This window comes from Pongo abelii, chromosome 20 (assembly GCF_028885655.2).
Source record: "Pongo abelii isolate AG06213 chromosome 20, NHGRI_mPonAbe1-v2.0_pri, whole genome shotgun sequence".
Lineage (NCBI taxonomy): Eukaryota > Metazoa > Chordata > Mammalia > Primates > Hominidae > Pongo > Pongo abelii.
This window is the reverse complement of record NC_072005.2, coordinates 13,032,751-13,055,254: the sequence shown is the minus strand read 5'-3', so window position 1 is coordinate 13,055,254 and position 22,504 is coordinate 13,032,751. Positions and strand designations below refer to the sequence as shown.

General features: G+C 58.1%; 1 protein-coding gene across 3 annotated transcripts in view; it reads right to left on the bottom strand.

The window, feature by feature from the left end:
- The window catches only part of NFIX (nuclear factor I X), a 113,552-nt gene that overhangs the window by 81,564 nt on the left and 9,484 nt on the right, over positions 1-22,504 (bottom strand). For 2 of the 3 annotated variants that reach the window (XM_054539846.2, XM_054539845.2), the window contains exon 3: positions 21,573-21,940. The exons of the other annotated variant lie outside the window; for it this stretch is intronic. In XM_054539846.2, coding sequence (XP_054395821.1) covers positions 21,573-21,599 — 27 coding nt within the window. In that variant the 5' untranslated portion in view covers positions 21,600-21,940. The remainder of the gene's footprint in view (positions 1-21,572; positions 21,941-22,504) is intronic. 3 annotated transcript variants of the gene reach the window in all.

Sequence of the window (22,504 nt, the reverse complement as noted above, 5' to 3'; positions counted from 1 at the left end):
AGTTAGAAAGAGGTCATTTTTCAATTCCTCAAAATGTATTGCTCCCGCAACTATTTTATTATCAGGATTATTGCCCAGGAAACCCAAGAATCCACATTTCCCTGGTGTCTAGCCCCTGCAGAGAATGACACCGGGGGTGCCTTGAGGAGCTCGGACCATGCCCACCCCTCGGCCATGCTCCGTCCCTCCCCGGCTCCCTTTCTTTCTCACCCTCTCTCCCCCTCTGCGTCCTTCAGCTCCAACACAAACTGTTTGCACGGGAAGTCTCCCTCTATGACCCGATTCAGCACACACAAGAGAAAACTGTGGGCGACAGACCCAACGTCCTAACGAACTTGAGTTAATTAATGCTAAGGAAGAAAAGAGGCGCCCTCGCTCTGTTGAATCACGGTTCACTAGCCCTTTCAGTTTGCTGTGGGTGGAGGAAAAAAAAGAGAGGCTTTTTGGTTCAAATATTTTTGGGGGGCGAAGAGAAAACAAAAACACCACAGAAGGGCCATGGAGGACGAAGCTGTCAGTACCTGCCCGGAGGAGCAGAGGCGAAAAGAAGGAGCCCGGCAGCCCTTGCCGAGTCGCGTCCTCCCCCTCACTGCTGGCCTGAGCAGTTCTGGGAAGACAGAGAGGGCGAAAGAAAAGGGAGGGGATTATCAATGGCTCCTGGGCCTGTTTAAATAAATCCCTCCAAAAATTATACTGTCAGACTACAAGATCAATTTAAAAAAAAAAAAACAAAAAACTCAAACCCAACAACCCAATTTGAACAGAGCCATGGAATTGTTTTAACAGTGCAGAAAACCGAAGTATAAATGGCAAGCGTACAAAAAATTTAAGTGTGCAGAAAAAAAAGAAGAGGTGGCAATGCGGTGGGCGGGGGCAGGGGCAGAGAGAACAGCTGCAATTTTGCTTTCCAGATGTTGACAGCAAAATGTAACTGGCAAGTAACTTACTCCTTACCATTTCTTATCCTTTAGCCCTGAGATGTTAAAATCCTACCTCTATACCTGTATGTAGGCGGTTTTCAGGCACTCCACACATGTGGACGGGTCAGGATGCCTCGTGGACCACATGCGTGCTAGCTTTTATATCAGCCCGCTATTTTTTACAAGCCCTTCCACCATTCCTAGCAGGAAGGACTAAGCAAAGCAGGCTGGAGGTAATTTTTATTTAAATTTTTATTATTATTTTGTAATGCACAGGTTTTTCTTTACCTTTGAGAGTGGGGCTTCTTTTTTTAAGTAAACTTTTTAACTGAAGCAAGGCAGGTACAAAAAGTGCACACACTGTAAGTTAGGCCGCTTGATACACTTTCACAAAGTGAACACACCCATGTAGCCCCACCCAGATTAAGAAATAAACATTTTCAGCACCGCTGAACAAGCCTTAAATTTTTAAGCTATATAGTTCTCATAATTTATATGGCTTAGAAATACCTCCTTGTCACACCAGTATCATCAAATGCAAACACCTATGTGCATACACGTGTTATAGAGCAGAGTGTGCTATTCATGTGACCACAAAAATGTGTGGCAAATAGAAGCCCCTCTCATCCTCACTGCTGCAGAGTGCGTGTGTGTGTGTATGTGTGTGTGTGTGTCATCTCTCTATGCCTGCCCAACTCTGATCCCATCAACAGGGCAACCAACTGTGCAGCGGGTTTAGCAGACTAACAGGGCATGTATGGGGGACAAACAGGACCCGCCGAGCTGAAAGCCAAACAGCCTTAGTGTCTGAGGGGAGCAAGGGCCCCTCCTCTCGCCCTGCTTGCCTGGCAGGCAGGGAATGGGGGGCCTCAGTATGTAGGTAATGAAGGAAAGTGACTCTGCAGAGCCAGGGGTTCCCAAAGGGAGAATGGGCACCCACTGGGATACACTGTCCCCATCCCTGTCCACAAGAACCCTGCAAGAAGGTGAGGGGAGCAGAATGGCATCAAGAGAAGAGAGCAGAGAGAGTGAGGAAGCGACACCAGGCTGGGCCTAGGGTCCTGGGGCGGGGCTGCCTCAGGAAGGGAGTCAGAACCCTGCCTCTGCCTAACCCCTTCCCTGGCTCCAGCCCCAGCTGGTTCCCCCCTCACTTTCACTAGCACTAAATTTACTTTATAATTTTAAAATTAAATTTTAAAAAAAGCAGGAAAGAGAAAGCACTGAAGGCAAAATACCTCCCACAGTATCTCTCTAAGGAGGAAAAAAAAAAGTTTCTGCTTATGTAAAAAGACAAATACAAGGGATCGCTGAAAAGTCTAAGGACCAAATAACAAGGAAAATAAAAGGGAAACACATGTAATGAAAAACACCTGAAGCAAATAAATAAAACGCTCCCTTTGCAACTCAAAGGCACTTCACAGCCACTAGTGCCTGTGGGCACTAGCCCCTATGCCCATTTATTGCCCATTTTTCCCATTGCTTTCTCACAGGGAGCTGTTTCTTCCCCAGGCACTTCAGGATCCCCTTTCCCTTCTAAGCGGTCTACCCCACACCTGGCGGAAGGGCCACCGCAGCCACCTCACCTACCACCAGCCGCCTACCACCAGCCCCTTACCACCAGCCCAGAGCCGAACCTCTGCAGCCCTGATAAAAAGTCCTTTCCCCAACTCCCACATCTCTCCAGGCCGTGCTCAGCCACTGGCCCTGGACCTTGCTCTTCCTCCCCAAATCCAGGCCCTGTGGCCGGCCAGTGGCAAGAGCACTCCTCTGGGGCTGGATGCCAGGCCCAGCCCAAGTGGGCAGCTCTCTCTTCTATCAAGGGCACAGGGTTGCCAAGGCGGGCTCTCCAAGACCGCATTTTCTCTTCCTATTGCATATGGGGCTGGAAAGAAAGAACTGTTCAATTTAATTTAAAATATGACAAGGGATCTGAGCCCTCTGAGCAGGCGATCTCTAGAAATACTTGATTCTTTTTAGGGGAGAGGATGCAGAGTAGGCAGCGAAGCTGCTTCCCCACACCCGGGTTTGACTCTCCCACCAGCCCGCCGCCTGGGAAACGCGCCCTCGGCTGGCATCGGGGTACCAGAGCCCGGCTCCTTTCTTCCTTTCTTTCTTTTTTAAACGGCTCTAGAGCAAACCAGGCAGTGGGTGAGGGCCCAGAGGCGGGGGAGGGAAGAGGAGAGGGCTGTCTCCAACTCGGGGAGAAGAACGGCCGGCCGCAAGTTTCCCGGTTTGTGCCAGTTTGGGGATTTGCGAATCAGACCGGAGCGGAGGGAATGGCGGGTGAGAAAAAAAGCCCGCATTAAAAACTAACCACCTCTGCCGAAAAGCGCGCTTTCCGCCCTTAAATAAGACAATGCTGAATGGAGAGGAGAGAGGAGAGACGAGTTATTTCTCACTCTTTAATTATTCCAATGCTTAGCATTATTTAAAAAGAAAACCACACACATTAGCCAATGATATATTCTAACCCTCAACAAAGCTGGTATTTTTCTCTGATTACAGACTTTGCCGTGGCAAACCCGGGCTCCGACGACAGAGGCAGCGCAGAAGCTCGCTCCTAAATGAGACAATTTTATTAAAATCATAATTCCTTGCATTTGTATAGCGCCTTTTCAGTGGCGGAGATCTCAGGTGCCCCACGCCAGGGTCTACTAGAGAATCGGGGCGACCGCAAGCTCAGTCGCGGGGCAGGCGAGGCTCGCCAGCTCCACGAAGCGTCACCGGCACGTATTTTTCTTTTTTTAACAGCCTGTTTCTACCATTCAGCCTCTGTCTCACATGCTTTATAAAAAAAAAAAAAAAAGTAATAAAACTCCTTTAAATTAAAAAAAAATGTTTTTAGAGAAGAGGAAAAAGACTCGAAGAGTAAGGGGGAAAAAAAAAAGCTAAGTGTGGTCTGGGAGCTTGGGGCGGGGGGTGCTGCTGGGATGGGCCGCGTCTGGGTCCAGGGTACAGGGCGCAGCAGGGTCAGCCGCTGCCCCAGGGTCACCTCCCCGGGCGCAGCTGCAGCAGGCTGAGTCATCCGCACGTGGAAAAGGACCTAACACCATCAAAGCTCATTTAAGTAATTCGGATGATGAGAAGTCGGGTTTATGACCGGCTTCCGAGGGGACTGGGGACGGGCGGCTTTCTCTGAATGCTCGGGGGCTGCTCTGGCTCCGGGGGTGGCTCGGGGGACTTCAGCCCGACGCCAGCTTCCTCCTCCAACAGGTTAAGTCGGGTCCGCTGGGCGCACACGTTCTTTTTCCACTTTTCCGTCCTCTCCCCTGGCCTGCCCAGGAAGTGCTGCAAAAGGGCTGGTAGCAATGGGTGGGGAGGCCTCGACGCCCCAAATTCAAGAAATCAGCCCTGAGAGGGAAGGTGGCCTAGATCGAAAGGGACTTGGAGGGAAGGTTTTGGGTTTTTAAAGGTTTTTTTTAGAGGCTGCGCAACTCCCCGCGGCCCTAAGGCAGAAGAGAGAGAAAGGGAAAGCGCATTTTCTGCCACTTAGTCACATTTCTTCCCTGCGCTCGCTGGAGGACAAACTCCCCCAAACCCAGCCAACCCTGGAAACAAACAAAAATCTCCCCTGGTAAATTTCTCCGCCTTTATTCCCCCAAAAGAGAAGGCTCGGGGATTGAAGGTGAGGCTCCTCGGAAACCGGGGTAGTCTAGAGATAACGCTCACTATGCGACGCGGAGAGATCCTCTCCGAAGGGACGCCCCCAAGCTGTCCTCGGATTTGGGGGCAGTTAAACCCCAAACTCTCCCAAGCACCCAAAGAATCACAGCAATCATCAGCATCGCATTCACAGCCAAAGCCCTCCAACGCGCATTATCCTCCGTCGGATGTCAGGATGGGCGCAGGAGGAGAGAAACTGAGGCACAGGCGGCCCTGAGCCCCCAACCCCCGCGCGCCTGGGGGACAAACTAGCCTTAAGGCAAAAATGCCGATATCGGAGCCCCTTTTGGCGGCGGCCTTTGACGCAGCAAATGGTGAACCGGGACAGTCCTCCATGCCCACCAGCGCGGGGTCACTTTTTGGGGGGTGGGCCGGGGGGGGGTCACTGTGAGGGGCAGGCCGCGCCCCGGCAAGAGGGAGCCGTGCTTGCGCAGCGAGGGGCCGGGAGGACGCCACCCAGACCCACTAGAGGGCCTACGATGCCTGGGAGGGATCATTGAGAAGCCTCTGGCGGCACAAACGGTCGAAAGCCTGACCTAGGCTCCCAGTTTCCCCTCACCTGCCCTCGGGGTCCGCGGTCCCCACTCTCCACTCAGCACCCATGGCGGTTCCGTCGTCGGAGCCACCCTGGTACCTGCCACACAGGGCGCGTCTCACATCCGGGGCCTCGAAGCGCCGTTTCCCGCCTTTTCGTCGCTGCGCACGCGCGCGCCAGGCTTTGCGCACTGCCCGCTCGTGTCCCGCTGCCCCTTCGCGCCCCGGTTCTGGGCCTCCTGCACGGTCTAGGCATGTGCTGTCCTCTCCCACCCCGCAGTGTGCGATGCAAGTGACAGTGACCGTCAGCACCCATTTTGCCCGCGACATGGAAAGCACACGACCTTCCCTCCTCCTGCCTGGGCCCTAGGGAGACCCTCCCCACCACCTCTACCTCCATGAGCCCCCTCCCCCCAGTCTTGAGTCAGTTGCAGCGCGTCCGGGAAATACCAGGCGCCTTGAGAACCTCCAGGGAGGCTACAATGAAAGGAGCCCGTGGGCGACGGGCACCTGTCGAAGGGCGCACTTGGCGGAGGGGCTGTCTCAGGTAGGGTACGTACAGGCACGCGACCTAATGCACAGAGGCACTGGGGAGGGAGTGTTCGTGCCAACATGGGGTGCAGCCCAGCTTCTCTCTTCCGGGGACCCGGAGGAGACGCTGGAGTACCATCTAACTTTCTCCAGCCGGGCTGGGATATCGAAGAGCTATGATTGGGCAGTGGAGCGTCTGGGGAGTCCCGGCACAACCCCCTGCCTCTGCTCCCACCACTCCAAAACCCACCCACCCCCACTCCTGAAGTCCATGATGCGCGCAGGGAACTCGCCTCCACCGCCCGGGAGCACCTGGAGCGAAGGCCTGGAGGGCGGGTAGAGTGCGGCCCGAGCTGGACGCGGGGGCAAATGGAAATTTCTCCCGAGGTGGGGTGGTGGGGGGCATTAAATGGCCTCTTTGTGGCGAATTGCAAGCCGTCACTCAGGGTTAATTTAAGCGGTAACAGCAAACACACACCAAAAAGCAACGTCTCGCCGCCAGCACCCACCCCCGCGATTGTGTTTCTGGGGCTGCGGGATTCAGAGCTGCAGTCCGGCCCTTGGGCGAGGGGGGTCCCCGGTCTTTAAGAACGTGGGATGTCCGTCCGCAGTGGAGAGGGGGAGGGCTGCTCCCGCCTCCCCCTACATCCCTGCCTGGCGAAATGGTTTTTGCAGGTTTGGGTCGAAGCCTAGTGGGGGTGGTAAAATCCAAGTACAAACGTGGAGCGGGAAGAGGGGGGAGCGGTTTTTACATATAAAAAGTATATATAAAGGTATAAATTTCAAATATAAATATAGCACATGCAGGGGCGCCACTGGGCAGCGGCAGTTCTGGGATGTCCCACCTGTGCCCCAGGGACATATGGGGAAGCGGGTGTTCCGAGAGGGATGGGGGAGGTGGAATTAGGCCTCCCTTCCCGGCCGGCTCCCGCAACCTGAATGCCGCTTTGAAGCCAGATGCCCTGGGCGGCCTGGCGGGTGTGTGACACATGTGAAACACGCGTGTGCAGGCTGGGGAGGTGTGTACCCGCGTGGGCCTGGAGCCACGTGTGTGGGCACCAGAGCGGGCTCACGGACCCACCTGGAGCTTCCCCTTGGGGTGCAGGGCACGAGTACCTGTGCTCGAAAGCTCCATCGGAGAGAAAGCAGGGGAGTGAATGCTTGTGTTCGGGACCCCCACGTGGTGCCCGATAGGGGCATGTTATGGGTGTAAGAGCGCCAGCCAGTATCGTTGGGATGTCAGGCCTAGGTGCGCATATAAGCTTTCGGTGCCTGAGATCCCGAATGGGGGCGCCAGGCAAGGGCATGCTGCGGACCCAGGTGGGAGCAACTGTAGGAGAGTGTGCTTATGTGCGTGCGCACGTCCGAGTGCCGGGCTGGGGTGTCAGACAGGGACGTGCATGAGCGCGCCTACGTCCCCTTCGGAGCCGCAGAGCCAGGGGGTGTGCGAGTGCTTGCGAACGCCTTGGGAGTAGCCACGTGCGCAGGGGCCGCCGTCCGGACCCAGCCTAGCCCGGATCTGGCCCCTGAGCGGGCCATGGGGCAGGGCCGGCCGCCTGCCGGGCAGGCCAAGGCGGGATGTCGTTGGAGCCCTGTTGGTTTTGGCCGAGGCAACTCCAATGGGGGAAGCCCCAGGAGCAGGCGGGGGAGGAACAAAGAAGGGGAAAGCAAGGGAAAAGCGGGTTGCAGAAGAGGAAGCGCCCTGGACAGCGGAGGGCCCCTGGGGCGGTGGAGGCTGGGGCCTGCCTGGGCCAGGGGGCTCCTGGAGGCCCCCCGGGCCCAAGGTGGGCCACTCCACCTGTGTGGACAGGGCTAGGCTGTTGGTTTGAAGTCCTGAGACTTCTCTTCTCTGCCTTTGAAGACCCCCGGCCCCATTCTACCCACCAAATCCCCCAAAGGACCACAAGCTGCCACCACTGCGGACCAACTCCAGCCGTCCACATGGCCACTCACACATCAGACACTCAAGCCTAGTGCTACTGTAATTGTAGTTGCCCCTCTGATAGCCCTCACACTGCCCATCGGTTTTTCAGTGCTCATCAGTACCCCACTTGGAGCCAAGTAGCATTTGGTGGGGAGGGCGTCGCCCTGTTTTCCCAGCCAAGGGCAGACAGTTTGAACACCCTTAAGCAGGGAACCAGGAAGCCTCTTCCCCCTGTTTCTTGCTCTGGGCTTCTTAGAACCGGGGAATAGGAAGGGAATTCCCATGGGAAGGCCAGAAGGAGGAGCCTCAGGTGGCCAGAAGGGGGTTGAAAAGCTGGAGTGAACCTGTTTTAAGTCTTGCTCACTCCTGGGAATCTGGCTGGGTAATCCCCACCACCCTGCTTCTAGCCCCATGACCTTGGCCCTTGACCTTGCGGCCTCTGTTTCCTCATCTGTAAAACAGGTTACTCATACCTGCCTCATGTTGGGAGGGTCACAGGAGGTCACGTATGCCCGCCTTCCCCCCACCCACCCGCTGCCCAGGCATAATTGCTCTGGAGTCGGTAGCTGTTATTTTTATTGTGAGGAATCTATGGCTGTGACAAGCTGTGACGCTTGGTGTGATCGCGTGAGGCTGGCTGTGTGTGCGACTGTGCCGCTGTGTGTGTGTGTGCGTGTGTGACAGGTTGTGTGTGAGACTGTGCGTGGACGACAGATTGTGCCGGTGTGCGGCGGTGCTTGTGACAGGCTGTCATTGCGCGACAGACTGCGGGTGGCGGGGTGTTGCGGGCGTTGACTGTGAGTGGGGATGAGGCGGTGTGTGGGACTGGGACTGGGAGACCCCCGCAAATCTACCTCGGTGAGGACCTGGCTACAGCGAGGATGGGGAGGCTCTCTGGAACTGCAGGAGGAACTCACTCCGGTTTCCTCTTGGGCCTTGGCTTTTCCATCGCATTCAGTGGGGCTCCACCCGTTTGCAAACCTTGGAGGTGATAGGTCTCAGAGGACTCTGTGACAGAGCCTCTCCACCTACTGTGTCAGCTCAAGTACCCAGCCTCCGGCTTCTTGCTGGGGTTGGGGGGGGCGCCAAAGGAGGGTCATCAGGGGGCTCAGAGCATGGAGGACTGCAGGCCTGGCTGGCTTCAGTGAGGGACGAGTACCCTATGCCTGTTTCCCATGTTTTCCCTGAGCTCCAGGCCTGGGCAGGGCCAGCGGAGACCTGGAGAAAGAAGAAGAGGGATGTGGGGAAAGATCAAGAAAAGCTAGGAGAGAAAGAGAGGAACAAAGTGAGAAAATCAGAGAGACGGGAAGATTGGAGCAAGCGAGTAACGTTAGCGTGGGCTCCTCCCGGGACCCGGAGAACCCCAAGCTGCTTGGGGTCAGGGCCACCAATCAGGATGAAAACACGCCAGGTTTATGAGGTCAGGACTGGCAGAAATGCCTGCCGACACTGGAGCATTGCTTGTATACCAGGCCCTGTGCTCAGGGCCCACTTTTAGGGACTCACCTTTAGGGATGCAGCCCTGCCAGGGGGATGAAAAAACCCAGGCTCGGCTGAAAAGTCCATAGTGTCCCTCTATGGATGGGAAAACTGAGGCTGGGGGCCTCATCCCAGCACCCCCTCAAGCCCTGGAATCATAAGAATACAGGACCCCAAGGATCGGAGCCATATGTTTTTTCCAACATGGTGAAACCCCACCAGCTGGAAGAATCCCAGGACTCCATGGGCTGGGGGGTAGTGCCCTGTCACCCCCTCCTACCTCCTTAACATGTCAACATGTGTGTTTGTTGTATGTGTTATGTGTACCATGCTCCAAGGCTGTCCTGCAGCTGTCCCTGGTGTTTAGGCCACAGGATGATGTCTGCGTCTCTCTGTAGGCACAGGCCTATATGTGTGTCTGCTCTGTGTGTCTGTGTGTCCGTTCAGGGCCAGCCCCTGCCACAGAGGGGGGAGTGGTATTGGAGCACCCCCCCACCGAAAGTGTGTCTTTGATACTTGCAGCCTCGGCAGCGAAAAACAAGTTTCCACAGGGCCGCCTTGGGTTGAGGCCAGGCCGTCCTCAAATAACATTTGAAGTTACTTAGCAAACTTTGTTTAGTGCCGAGAGAGGCGCGGGCAGCGGGTGTGGGGTGGGGGGAGGGCAATAAACCGGTTCCTCCAAAGTCCCTTGCCCCATCTGGGGACACAAGTACCCAAGGTGAGGCTTGGTTCCCCCACCCCAGCTCTGGGGAGTGGAAGCAGGAATCTTGGAACCTTGGGGGGAACTTAGGGAAGGGGAGAGGTTGGGGCACACCACAGATGAAGCCTTGCCCTTGCCATGCCAGGGCCTGGGCTTGGGCAGAGATGCCCACCCTGGCCCCCTGGTGGCCCAGATGCCAATACCAGGTGCAGGGCAATCAGAAATGGGAGGGTCTTCACTTTTGCTGCAGTCCTGCTCTGCAAGCTTGAGGCAAATGAAGGGGTGGATGGTGCGAGCTGGCTTAGAACATGTGCCCCCCAACCCCAGAGATACACATGAGCACGCAGAAAGCCCCTGATGTCCACATGCCCGGCCCCCACCCCCAAATTCCCATTTCCAGGTCCCAGCCCCAGGCGGCAGAGAAGGCCAGAGAGCCAACGATGGCGGCGGGTTTGGAAGTGAGGTTGGCGCCTATGGGAGGGGGAGGGGGAAGAGATGCCAAAAATGGTGAGCCATTACAGGCGAGCAGGCGAGAGAGGGAGGAAGGGAGGGAGCGAACCGGGAAGATGGAAGCCAGGCAGGCATCCTTGCTGAGCTCCAGGCTGCAAAGGGGCAGCGGAAGAGGCAGCCCGGCCCTTCCAGGGAACAGGCATGGGGGATGATCCCCAGGTGGCACGGGACAAGCAGGGGCCTGGAGGCGCCCAGCACTTCCCCACCCCCACCTCAAGCTTCGAAATGGAGACTGGCAGCAGCAGCCGCTCGGCTCTGCCCGGGCATGGGGTGGGGGTGGCAGGCAGGCAGGGCGCCAAACCAAATGCCACCAGGCTGGGCACGGTGGTTGCCAGCCTGCAGTGCCGACCCCGCCGGGCCCCAGCCCAGAGCTCTCGAGCCTGGAGCTTTGGGGTTGGAGAGAATCTGGGGCCCTGGTGGGAGTTGGGGAACCCAACAGACAAAGCCTGATACCCCCAAGCTGTGGGCAGATCCCCAAGACCCTGCAAAGATGGCGCAGCCTGGTACTGCCAGGGTGACAGGCTGGGGTAAAAATAAACCCAGCCCGCCCCGGGGGAGCTAAATTGAGGGGCCCAGGTGGAAGTGCCACTCTGGGCCACCAGCTGCCCCTGCCCCATCCCCCAGCTCAGAGCAGCAGGGTTGCGAATACCCAGTGCCCATCAAGCCCCAGTTTCTGTAAAGGAAAGGCCTCGGCCATCTTGTCCCCAGGTTTTGGGCGGGCACCGTATGGCATATCCACAAATATGGATAATAGATGAGCTCAGATTGAAGAAATGACAGGCAACATGGTCTGGGCAAATGATGGGCATGCCATGCTGAGCCACATACCCTTGACCTCCAGTCTGCCCCCTGGAGAGAGAAAGGGGCCTGGTGGGCTGCACTTGAGCTATAGAAAGGCAACGTTCAAAATCATCATCTCACCATGAGGCCTCCCTGCCCACCTCTGCTAAAACCACAGCTGCCCAGCACTCCTGAGGGCCTGGCCGGCTCTGTTCTCCCCACAGCACCTAGCACCATCTCAAGGACTGGACACTCCCTTGTTTATCAGGTTCACAGTCTGGCCTCCCACCGGGGCTGGCATCTTTGCAGATTTTGCTCCCTGCCGAGCCCCTGGGGCCTAAAACAGAGCCTGGCACCCAGGAGGTGCTTGGTAAATATTTGTCGAAGGAATGCACAGGCTCCCGGCTGCACCCCCAGCATTTGAGCTCCGGCTGGGTGCCCAGCAAGGTGTGGAAGAGGACGTTTGGACCTGCGAGGGTGAGGGCAAGCCTGGCCAGCAGGGGTGCAGAAGGGGTGAGACCATCATCCACCTTTATTCTGAGCTTTGGATGGAAGAAGATCCGAAGGTCAGAGTGGTAAGAAAAGTTCAAGGGCCAACCACTAGGGCATGTTTCAAATGGGGGTGTGGGGGTGTGGGGGTGTGCAGGCCCATTCTGAAATTTGGGAAAGGCCAGAGAACAAGCTGCAATTTTGTCCCATCGGCAGGATTTAGGGTGGTGACGATCTTGAAGAAGGAGCTCCCCGCCCTTGACCCTAGCACTGGATACCTCTACTCTGAGTCTTGGTTTTTCATCTATAAAATCAAAGCAGGTTTTCACGTCAAGCACAGTTTTAAAGCATGTGCTGTGAACCAACTTCTCAGATCCTTACCACAGCCCTGCTTCCTAGATACAGAAATTGAGACCCAGAGAGGTTAAGCAACTTGCCTGAAGTTACACAGCTAGTGAGTGGCAGAGCCAGGAGTCAAACCCAGGAAGCTGGCTCTGCAGGCCCCACTCTCCTAATAACAGTACCTGCTGAACACACGATTCAAGAAGACAAGCTAGGAAGGCACTTAGCAAGGGCGCAACGCAGCAAGCACACAGTTCACATTAGCTGTTGCTACGATTTTTAGGACAAACATTTATTTTGCTATTATCCTATCTTCTTCTACCATTCTGCCAACCGCTGTCTCTTCTGTCTTTCTCTGGAGTCAGAACTGGGGAGTCAAAGGCCAAAGGATTAGTGAGACAGCCCCACGGAGGACAGGAGTCTCAGAACTTAGCTTTGTTGGCCAGGCACAGTGGCTCACGCCTGTAATCCCAGCACTTTGGGAGGCCGAGGCGGGCAGATCACTTGAGGCCAGGAGTTTGAGACCAGCCTGGCCAACATGGAGAAACCCCGTCTCTACTAAAAATACAAAAATTTGCCAGGTGTGATAGTGCACATCTGTAATCCCAGCTACTCGGGAGGCTGAGGCATGAGAATTGCTTGAGCCCGGAGGCCAAGGTTGCAGTGAGCTGAGATTGCACCACTACACTCTAGCCTGGGCAACAGAGTGAGACTGTTTTAAAAAAAAAAAAAAAAGAACCTAGCTTTGTCCCCATCCCTTCTCTCAGTGGCTGCCAGGAGCAAGGAGGTGAGGGTGGAGCCCTCGACCACTGAGTCTAGAAGACTGCGAGTGTCCTGGGCAGGGATGGGCATGTGGTTTTTCCAGGCTTTGTCTCACCCTAGGCCTCTACAAACCAGGGCAGGGATTTGGGGCTCCCAATTCTATCCTGAGAAGTCGGGGTGGCTGTAGCTGCTGCGCAAAGACAGCTGGTTGTGGCTGACAAGCAGAGGGGAGGTGCCACCAGGGCAGGTCTCAGCTCTCAGGCACCATTTCCAACCACTACCAGGTGTGGCCCAGGTGCGAATGTGTGTGGGGGTGTGGCTCTCATCCCTGTGTGCTGGGGTAACACCAGACTATGTACATGCCATGCCGACTGTGCCTGGGTTTGGCAGGGGAAATGGGGTATATATGCGACAATGCCTGGGTCCTGGTGAGGGAGAGTGTGTGTGTGTGACACTGTCAGCTGGCGTCTTCTTTGGGTGTGACTCTGTATGTGGGTGCATGTATAATGGGTGTCAAGGGTTAGCTGTGCCTGTGTGTGTTACTGTGTATCTGGGGCTGCATGGCAGGGTTTCCAACCTTGGCACTACTGACATTTGGGGCTGGATCATTCTTTGTGGTCGGCGAGGGTTGAGGGGTTCCATTGTAGGGGACTGAGCAGCATCCTGGGTCTCCGCTCAGTAAATAGCACCCCCTCCACAAGTGTGACAACCAAAAATGATTCCAGGTTGGGCATGGTGGCTCATGGCTCCCTGCACCTTGGGAGGCCGAGGCTGGAGGATCACCTGAGCCCAGGAATTCAAAACCAGCCTGGGCAACAAAGCCAGACTTCGTCTTTACTAAAAATTAAAAAATAAGCTGGGTATGGTGGTGCTCGGCTGTAGTCCCAGATACTTGGGAGGGTGAAACGGGAGAACTGCTTGAGCCCAGGAATTCAAGACCAGCCTGGGCAACATAACGAGACTCTGTCTCTATAAAAAATTTAAAAATTAGCCAGGTGTGGTGGCATGCACCTGTATTCCCTGCTACTCAGGAGGCTGAGATGGGTAGATCGTTTGAGCTTGGGAGGTCAGGGCTGCAGTGAGCTGAGATCGCACCACTGTGCTCCAGCCTGGTCTACAAATGACAGTCTGTCTCTAAAAAAAAAAAAAAAGAAAAATGTTTCCAGACATTTCCCAATGGGCAAAATCACTCCTGGTGGGTGACACTGGGTTAGGGAGTGTGTGGGGTGTTTTGTGTGTCTGAGAGCGTGTTATTGCATGCATGTGCGTGTACCTGTGTGCTTGGTGGTGTGTGCGGGTATATTGGTGCTCATGTGTGTGTGTTTTGGGCACCTGATATTATGACTGAGTGTGTGTGCTGTGTGTTTCTAGCTGTGCCTGTGGGTCGGCATTTGACGGTGGCAGAGCCTGTGTCTGTGCTGTGTGCTTCACGGCATGTGATCGTGTGACTGCGCGTGTCCCGTGTGTCTGCACCCACGTGCACGTCCCTGCGTGTGTAATGCCGCATCGATGTGTTCGGGTGTGGCCGGGTGCCTCAAGGTGTCTGTGAGTGAGGGCAAGCTTCTTTGTATGGGGACGCCTGTGTCTGTTTGATTGAGGGAGGTGCAGCATGCCAGTGTGTGTCAGCGTGATTCTTTGTGCCCGCATGTGCCAGTGAGAGTGTGTGACTTTGTGTGAGATGGACCCAGAATAAACACCCCCCCCCCACTCCCCGAGATGATTCGACCGAAGCCGATATTTGGACGGAACCACCTGGATAATTTGGCCCCCATCCCTAGCTCCTGCTTGCCTTGGACTAAAAGGCCCAGGGAGGTCGGGTGCACCTCCATGCTGTCCCTTCCTCCAGCTTGGCTCACACAGATTCAGGTGGGGACAGACAGATCCCCGCTCTTGCCCGATCTGTGCCAGGAAGGCTGGCACTGAGCTTCAGCTGAGGGGGCAGGGTCCTTGGCGATGGTGGTGGGCACTGCCCCCTGCCCGCTGCTGGCCACCACCCCCGGCTCCCCTCAGGGTGGGGCCCAGTGGGGGGAGAGCTCCCCAGTGCAACCCCGGCTTCCGATTGGCTGCAGAGCGCCGCAGTGCCCGCTACCCGCCTCCCCTCCCTGGCTGGCGCAGCCACATCGGTAGTGGTGGCAAACGCAACTTGGAGTTCTGGGCACAGCTGCGCCTCACAGAGGCCTGCCAGCCCCACCAGAAGCCAGACACCCCAGCTCCGTGCCCCCGACCCCTCCCTGCCCGCCCGCCCTGCCGGGCAGCTCAGTCACCCTGCCCATTGCCTCCCTCTGGCTGCCAGGCCCTGTCCACCCTGCTCCCTCACCCGCCAGGCCTGTGCCCCCCTGGCCAAGCCCACTTAGGGGGCCCAGGCCCCTGCACGAGGCCACTCCCGCCCTCAGAGGGGCTCCTCGGGAGGGGGGAGGTGGTGAGGAAGGGGGGGTTGGGGAGCTAGCCCTTCTTCCTTTAGTGAGCGCGCCCAGAGCTGGAGCCAAAAATCGAGGAGGAGAGATATTCAGACGGAGCCAAGACGCGTTTGGCAGGAGGAGAGAGAGAGGGAGAGAGGGAGCGGGAGGAGGGGAGGAGGGGAGGAGAGAGGGAGGAAAGAGAGAGAGAGAAAGGGGGAAAGAAGGGGGGACCTCAGTTTCCAAATCCGCGCCCTCAGAGCCTCGGAGGGATGGCGGGTGGCCCAGGGGTGTGGGGCCCAGGGCCTGCCTGGCTATGGGGGCAGCGGGGATAGTGGGCTCAGGCCCACGGAGACAGCCGGACACCCAGCTGGCCAGGCTAGAATGGACACAGGCAGAAGCCAAGATCAATGTGCGCCGGGCAGACAGAGGGAGGCCTGTGGGCGGCCCGAACACACGCCCGCACCTCGCCGCCGCACAACGGGCTTCTGTCCACGCCAGGCCAGGGGCACGGGCGGGGCCCCCAGCAAGGCCACCGCGGCCGCTCGACCTCATGGGAAGGGACTGAGCAGCCAGCCCGCTCCCAGCCGCTTGCCCGGCCGCCATAGCAGGCATCTCGCATGGTGCTCGGAGGCCAAGGGAATGCCCAGAAGAGGCGCCCGTGGGGTGAGACCCACAATGATCGTCACGGGGACAAGCCCAGGAGGCACAGTGATATGAGGGTGGTGACACTGGAGACACGTGCATTGACACGTATGTGGACACAAGTTGACACGGACAGGCCAACACGTGTGTGAGACACACGGATACACTCTTTGCTGTGACGCACAGACACCCAGAAAAACACTGCTGTAGATGTGACGCATGTCGCTGGGACACTGTCACCCCAGATACAAAGCGCAGATACAAAGATGGTGACCGGTACACCAATACCCGTTGACGCGCGCAGCGCCACCGTGACACAAAGACTACATCCGGCACGCTGACACGCGTGGTGGCACGCTCCCCGACCCCCACTACCAAATACACAAGAGACAGACGTGCGATGATCCGTGGAGTCACATGCAGGTAGCACCCAGTAATGGACACTGGGAGACATGGAGAGGCATGGAGAGGGACCCGGGCAGACACACGCTGCCACATAGACACTCGCGGGAAAATGGTGGCTCTGAGGCCTGACATGCCGATTAACACGCACACCGATCTGGGAGAACCCAGATAGTGGCTCACAGCTGTCCCCCTGGCCCACTAGCCCCCACATCCAGGGCTTTGGGGGCAAGAAAATGAAGACACCCCCCTCCTTTTCCCCACCCCAGCTGGGAGGGAGGGGACAGAAGGTCCATCCTCAGCACCGCATTGGAGAAAGTGCCCAGCCTCCCCTACCTCTCTGGTCCAGCAAGTCCCCAGATTCCAGCTTCATGGGGGTGGGGGAGACAATATCTGAGCAGATTTAAAAGGCCAGGCTCCCTGTGGGTTAGATGGGGAGGACGGCAGTCAAGACACCAACCATGGGGGCATTTTGCCCACAGTCACGGCGCCACAGCCAAACACCCAGCATTGCTCCCACGCGCAATGCGCCCTGATCCAGCCAAGTGTCCACATAGGGTCCTGCACATGTGTCCTGTCTCCATGGCAGGTCCAGGTGTCAATGCCCAGGTGCAGACGCAGAAAGTTCTGGAGCTTGGGGACGTCCCTGAAGTCATCATCTAAAGGCACCGGGTTTCTTTGTCCCACATACATTTGGATGAATGCATGCACACATACTCTTATACCAGGACTCAGGGCCCCCAACCAGGGTATCTGGTCCTCATGGAACAGTGGAGGCCTCGTCTCTCCCCTCCTGCCCCCCACCCTCCCCCACCATCTCTCCCCTATCTTGAAGTCATGCCGCCCTCTGCTTGGCCTTCAGGCCCCCATCCAAAGGTAAAAGAGCTGGGCCATGTGCAAACTCTCATCCTTCCAAACTCTCCTCTTGCCTCCTCCTCCTCCAGGCAGTCCACTTGGATATCTACGGTTGGAAGGTGCTCGATCCTCTCTTCTACCCTTCAGAGGCATCCCTCTCTCAGCTGGGAGGGTCTGGGAGGTTGACAACCAACAATTGGCAACAATTACCATTTATGGAGCATGCACTATGTGCCAGGCACCACATTGAGCCTAAGTACAGCCCAAGAGATAGACACTGGTTTTTGCCCATTTTACAGGCCAGGAAAATCCTGTGCTTCAGGTCGCAAGATTAGAACATGTAGAGCTGGAGCTCGAGCCCATTTCTGTCTGATGGCAAAGCCTAGCCCTTGACTCTGCTCCCGCAGCCTCTGTTTGGGAGCTCTTGAGGCTATACAAGACATTCCAGGCCCTAGGGAGACTGGAGCACCCTGTTCCCAGCAGAGCCCTCGGCTCTGAGCTCAGCCCAGCATCAAAACATCTCACGGAGCCCCAGCTCATCTCATGAGCTACCCCAACCGGGCCCACACCTGGGCACACCTCCCACCCCAGCAGTGGGCATGAATCAGGTAGGGCCAGAGCTGGAGAGAAAATGCCAAGTGCCATGAAAACCGGGCACCAGGCCGGAGCAGGGACAGAGAGCTATAGCTTCACAAGGACAGAGGGGTGGCCAGAGTGACCCAGAGAGAAAGCTGGGGGAAGGGGGCATCAGGGAAGCCCCAGCCATCCCCCTCCCATGGAAGGAGTGTGGGGGGAGCTATGCAGACACAAAAGTACAGGAACGTTCAGCTGCGTGTATGGCCAGGAAAATGGGCGTAGGTCGCTGCGTGTCTGAGAGCGGGTGTATCCGTGTGTGCGCCCATGTATGTCTTTGTGTGTGTCAGCAAATGTCAGCATGTTTGCCTGTTTATCCCTGTGGCAAGGAGGGGGAAGCACGCATTGGTGCGTGCGTGTGTGTGTGTGTGTGTGTGTGTGTGTGTGTTTGAAAAGGTATTTGTGGCCGGGTGCAGTGGCTCATGCCTGTAATCCCAGCACTTTGGGAGGCCAAGGCAGGTGGATCACGAGGTCAGGAGTTCAAGACCAGCCGGGCCAAGATGGTGAAACCCCATCTTCGCTAAAAAATACAGAAATTACCCGGGCGTGGTGGCGGGCACCTGTAATCCCAGCTACTCGGGAAGCTGAGGCAGAGAATTGCTTGAACCCGGGAGGCGGAGGTTGCAGTGAGCCGAGATCACGCAACTGCACTCCAACCTGGGCGACAGAGCAAGGCTCTGTCTCAAAAAAAAAAAAAAAAGAAAAAGAAAAGGTATTTGTGTACACACCTGGGCGAGCCAACTGCATTATGTCTCTATGTAAAGATGTGTATCCATCCATCCGCCTGTCCGTCCTTGGGTCCATGTGAGCGTGTGTGGGGGTGAACACACATTTGTGTCTGCCTGTATCCAAGCATGTGCTCAGGGCTCCATGAGTCTGGGAGGTGTCATGGTCTCCATGTGCCTTCGTCGCTATCTGTGTCATCTCGAGGGGTTTGTGAGTGTTTATGTGTGCGCTGGGGGTGGTTGTGAACACAAGTCCAGTTTCCTGTGTCCATATGTGCGTCAAAGAGGTACTGCTGTGTCTCTAAGCCTACACCAATATACGTGTCCCATTTCAAGAGGTGCGTGTGTGTTAATGGGTGTGTGTGACAGTGTGAACACAAAGTCGTCAGTTTCCTGTGTCTGTAGGTCTGTAGGCTCGTCGATGGTCATGGGTCTGGACATCGGTGTGAACAGGACACTTACATCCCCATCTTGGCGGTGATGGTGGTGTACATGAGTTCACATCCTGGTTGTGTCTCTGTTTCTTGGCGGGGTTGGGATGGGGGGGGTCCATCCATCCACCCCCCACCCTTCTCTCTGCCTGAGACTCAGGACTGTGGCTACAATGGACTCCAGCAGCTCCAGCAACCGCCCCGCCCGGCCGCCCTGAATTTCGATGCTTTTTCTAGAAGGAGATTTTTCCCCCCGCCCTTCCCCCTCGCCCACAGTACCTTTCCCCGCCAGGGCCCCGCTGCTCCAAGCTCGTTCCTGCTCAATCATTTATTGACTTTAAAATCGAAGCCAATTCTGGTTTGAAAAAAAGAAAAGGGAGAGAGAGAGAGGGAAAGAGAGAGAGGCAGACCAGAGAGACAGAGAGAGTCCGAGACGCCAGTGGAGGGGGGAGCAGAGATGGGGCCAAAACTGGAATCAGAGACAGAGACAGACAGAGACAGTCAGAGATATACAAAAGGACAGAGATGGAGAAAGACAGATGGAAAAGGGCAGAGTACACCAGAGACCGATAAAAACAGAACGAGAAAAAGACAGCAAAGGAAAGAGGTTGTCAGAAAAACAGAGACCAGTGGGGCAAACTATCGAAGCAGAAAGATCTGTAAAAACAGAGATGTGATTGTTAGGGAGGGGCAGGCCAGACCCCACTGACCAGCCGACAGCAGCCACCTGCCCAGAGCTGAAGGGTTTCCCTGCCCACCATGAAGGGCTGGCAGCCTGGTGACACCATGCCCACTCCCCTCTCCAGCCATCCTGGCACACTGGAACTGTCGTAACCTGGGCCTACAGTCACACAGAGCCAAGCACCGGCCATCGCCCTGGGTCTCGCAGCCGCCCCAGCCCCTTCCTAGCCGTGTCACCGGCGTATCCGTGGGCATTTTCTCTCTCAGGGTGCTGTGAAATCTGAGGGGCGGGTGTCTCACCCAAGCCATGGGGGAGCAGACTCAGATGTCTGGTGTGCTTGGCATGGGAAGCCGGGCTGGCAGCCTGGTGGGCAAGGGGCTGCTTGAGCGTAGGGTCTTGGTCCCACTAGGCCCCAAACATTGGCCACACAGCCCAGCCAAGCGTTAGCACCAAAGAGGCCCAGCTCAGACACCGCTGGGTAGGCAGTTGTTGTGAGGGGCGCCCAACATGGAGTGGCTGTGGAACTGGAGGTGCAGATGTGGGGGTTCCCCACACTGCCATGGTGCTCAGGGTGCCTGCTCACAACTGCATGCACACTGCAGCATGTATGCATGCCGGTGCGCCCTCGCCAACACGTACTTGGGCCTGCTTTCTACAGGAAAACCCGCTCCCTGGGCCATACACACGGCCATGCCACGCAGGCCTGCCCATGGCCGGCCCACAGGGGCTACACACAGACTCTAGATTGAGTCACACTTGCATACACTCTCACCTGTGCATACAGGAGTGTGGTGTAGCCACAGCTGACACACACCCCGACAAACCTCTCGCCCCTTGACACCACTGCACACTCCCGGTACGACCCAGACAAAGTAGGAGCCATACTCATGTGGACTGCCACTGTAAGCTGTGGACACACTTGGCACATGGCTGACAGGGATCAGGCTGGGCAGAGGGGACAAATAGGGCCTGGCCTAGAGAACCCCCACATGCAGGCCTGGCTGGCAGCAGGGCTAAGCAGCCCCTAGATGTCCCCTCTTCGGAGACTGTTACCAGCTGTGGCCTGGCCCTGCAGGCAATGCTGTCAGGGCCACTGTGGGACTCTGGGCAGCTTCTGTGCCCTCTTAGAGCCTCAGGCCACAGCCCGGGGAGAGTTGGGTGGCCGGACAGCCATCCTCCAAGCTTTTGCCGCAGCGCAGCCGTGCGCCGCGCAGGGAACTTCGCTGCAGGCGGGACGCGCTCTAGCAACGCGCCAAGGTCGGCGCTGTTGTGCCCGAGGCTGACCCGACGGTGTGGCCGCAGCACTGTCGGCTGTGTCCACGGCTGCCTCCCGCCCCTCCCGCCTCCAGGCGACGGGACGGGATTCCCCAGGCCTGCCAGGTCCACTCCGCAGCAGCCCGGGTCGCTGGGGCCAGAAAGTTTGCACCGAGGAAAGTTTGGGGGTGGGGTGGCAGAGGCTGCGACGTCCGGGGTCGGAGAGGCGCGGCCACGGCTGGCAGCGCGCCCGCCCCTCTCTCCCCTCCCCTGCCCCTCCGAAATTTGGGAGCCCCGCCATTTTCTTAGCCCCGCTCCCATGTGAGGCCTGAACAAAGACTTTGGGGAGACGCCCGGGCCGCTCGGCCCGCCCCAGGCACCCCGGCCGCACGCAAGGGCCGCCGCCACGCACACCGGCCACTGCCACCCTCGGGAACCGCTGCTCCCGCCCCAGGAAGCGTCGCGGGACCCAGTGTCCCCTCTGCGCCCTCGGGACCACCCTCTTGCCACTCTGTCACCCCCGCTAACACTGCCAGCGGCCACGCTGCCCAGGTGCGCGCTACAGTAGCCCACAGGTCAGCCGGAGTCCCGCTGCCCATCGCACCCCAGTCGAGCGCGCACACACACACACACACACGTACACGCACTCCCGCCTGCGCTCCAGGGGCAGCGCTACGACGCAGCTGGCCACCCCCGGATCCCCCAAAAGGAGTCCGCCGGGTGGCCAGGGTCGCACGCGCACGGTGACGCCCGCACGCGTGCCTGGGCTCCCCGCTGCACAGCCTGCACCCCTCGGCGGCCCGCGGGCTCTCGGCCCCCCCTTCCCGGCCGCCGCGCGTCCCCTCCGCCCGCGCCGCCGGCCGGCCTCCCGCGCCCGCTCCCCTCCCCCGGTCGCGCGGGGGCGGCGGCCGGTACCTGGGTGAGGCAGTACGGGGAGTACATAGCTGGGCGCCCGGGCGGGAGCGCGGCGGCCGGCCGCGGCGAGGGGAGGCCCGGCAGGCGGCGGCCGCGCTCGGGCTCGGGCTCCGGCTCGGCTCCTCCGGCCTCCGCCGCGCTGCGCCCGCCCGGCCCGCGGCCCCGCGCTCGGCCCGGCGCCGCTCCGCGCTCGCCGCTCGCAGGCTCGGCCCCGCCGGCTCCGGGGCCGCCGCTGCCGCCGCCGCCGCCGCGCTCGCCGCTGCCTCTCGCGTCCGCCGCCGCCGCCGCTGCCGCCGCGCGTCTACTCCATGCCGCCGCCGCTCGGCCGGTCACCCTCGCCCGCCGCCGCCGCCGCCGCAGCCGCCGCGCTGTGAAAGTGAAAGTTTAGACAAAGTTTGGAAGCGGCGCACTCCGGGGAGAGGGAGCGGGCGGGCGGCGCGGGCGGGAGGAGGGGCGCGGGGAGGGGCGGGCAGGGCGGGGGAGCGGCGGCCGGCGCACACACACACGCACACACATGCACACACACACGAACACACGCACACGCGCGCGCGGGGGCGCACACCGACGCGGCCGCCCTGACACGTGCTGGCCCGCGTTCCAGCGCAGACACACGCTGACACGCAGCGGGACTCGGACCCCGCTACACATGTCACGTCCAGAACGCCTGGCCACACGTTCCGCGTTCGAACACAAAGCACACTCGGACACCAATGCACACAAGGCACAGACACACAACCCCTACACACGAGCACTCACACACACACCAGTCGGGGAAAACACCCACGACCCACGCTCTGACATGCACCGTCCCACCATGGTATCCAGGCACACAACAAGGATGTACAGACATACACCAACGCAGGCGTCACGTAGACACACACTGATATACACGAAGACACACCAGTGCATGACACATAGAGATGCACACTGAT